The 2084-nt window shown below is 31.7% G+C and overlaps 1 protein-coding gene across 2 annotated transcripts in view; it reads right to left on the reverse strand.

Annotated features, from left to right (window-relative positions):
- Positions 1-2084, reverse strand: part of USO1 (USO1 vesicle transport factor) — a 111197-nt gene that overhangs the window by 58814 nt on the left and 50299 nt on the right. For both annotated transcript variants that reach the window (XM_012650985.1, XM_012650984.1), the window contains exon 8: positions 166-286. In XM_012650985.1, coding sequence (XP_012506439.1) covers positions 166-286 — 121 coding nt within the window. The remainder of the gene's footprint in view (positions 1-165; positions 287-2084) is intronic.

Consider the following 2084-nt stretch of genomic DNA (forward strand, 5'->3'; position numbering starts at 1 on the left):
CTCAAAAAAAAAAAAAAAAACAAAAAAACATGCTATAGTGAAAGAAAAAGAGGAGCATAAAGTAAGAGTTCCCATTGCTCCCTCCAATTATTAATATATTCTCTAGAATCTAACAATTTAGTGAGCACGAGAGGAATCTCTTCCGATCATCTCTTCACACTATACCTCCATCACTGTTCCCCTCTTCTGTAATAATGTCCAGTAGTCTCTCAAAAGCATTTTCAAAAGCAACAATTTTCTGGATTGCTCCATTGCTTCTCGTTAGTGCCTGCAGTAGTAAGACACCCTGTGGAGAAAAAAGATAATGTTCAGTGGTGTACAACATTTGCAAAACATTTAAAACTCACAGGAATTTCATAAGCTCAATGCCTTTACTTTATATATGGGGAGAAAAAGGACACAGAAGTTAAGTAACCTCCCTAAGGTTATAGATCCCAAAGGGACAGAGCCTAGACTAGAATCCATGTCTAACAATTCCTAATTCAGTTCTCTTTTCACTGTATGACAGAAAGATACAACAATTCTTCCACATTCATCGATTATTACACAGCTTTCATTGCGGCGAGTTGACCGTGATTACAGCTGCCTCAGGAAAGCCGCCATGCATGCTTCGTAATAGTAATGATGGAAAAGCTGTCATTCAGTAGGAATCAATAAACATCACCACATTCTATTAGAGAAAGTTCAGAAATTCTTGTAAATATCCAGCCCACAAATCCCCAAAACTTGATTCTAAGTCAGCAGAAAAGAGAAAGACGAAAAAATTCACGCCCTATGAATGGCATGTCCAGAACAAGGCAATTTACAGTAGTCTTTGCCTCCAACTTCTAGTTTTTCCCAGCTCCTGTTAAGCTGGATTTAGTCCATATATTTTGCAATCTCTTTATCATTCACTGTTACCCATTTTTGCTTATTTTAGTATCAATCAAGTACTTTATGAGCCTCTAAGTGTCCCATATACCATGATGGTAAAAGAGACAGCAAATATTTATGAAAAAAGCACAGATATTACTTCAGAGAAGGAAAAATAGTAAATAGGTAATTCAAAAGTTCCACAGAGGCAAATTCATTGTTGGTGTCATTATTAGGCAGATAAGTATTTATATAAGACAAAAAATGTCTGTGGCCTTATTGAGCTCATTCCACTCATTTTCCTGATTGTCAAGTTTCAACACTAAGATGAGAAAGGCAAAAGTGGTTACTTTTAGATGTCAAATTCTCCTGCTTAATGCTGCCAACTTTAGTTTAACTGCTGAAAAAGGGAAGAAGGAATACAGTGGAAAGAAAACTGAGGCTCTGAGATAGATAAAGTAGGTTTAAAAACTGGTTGCCCTACTTACTAATTGTATAACTGTAAGTAAATTACATAAATTTCAGTATACTAACATGTAAAACAAGGATAATAATATCTTTGTCATAGGGTTTTTAATAAAGACTAAAGGAGATAAAAGAACTTCTATAGAGCCCACTATATTTTAAATTCTCAGTACATGTTAGTTTCTTTTCCCCTTATCCTCTTGAATAAGTTTATTGAAATTTTAAAACAATACAGCTATAGAACATGTAAAAACCAAGAATCTAGACATTACAACAAAACAGAACTTAAACCCTAATTGAAAAATTAATGAAATTCAACATAAATAGATAATTATTTTATTTGTCTCAAATATAAATTGAGGAAAAAAAGGATAGGAACAGAAAAAAAAGGAAAACAGTAGATTTAAGAACCAAGATAATGCAATTATTAAAGAGCAATTTTATATCTGGAAATGAAAATTAATAATAATGATATTAATAGAAATTTAGAAAGGGATAATTTTTTAATTAGTTGATTTACATAATATCCTTTTTTTAAAATTAAAAGCCAAGAGAAGAACAGAACAGAAACTTTAGGCTTAGGATACAAAGTCATATTTTAGTCAACAAAAGATACCCAAAATTCCTAATAGATAAATGCCCATTTAAATAAGATAATTCTTAAAAGATAACATTTAAATATTAAAGAATAAAAAATGTCCTTCTCATAAGTTATATTACTATATAATTTCACTACCTATAATACTGCTTTGACATACATACTACAA

This window comes from Propithecus coquereli, unplaced genomic scaffold (genome assembly GCF_000956105.1).
Source record: "Propithecus coquereli isolate 6110/MARCELLA unplaced genomic scaffold, Pcoq_1.0 Scaffold343, whole genome shotgun sequence".
NCBI lineage: Eukaryota > Metazoa > Chordata > Mammalia > Primates > Indriidae > Propithecus > Propithecus coquereli.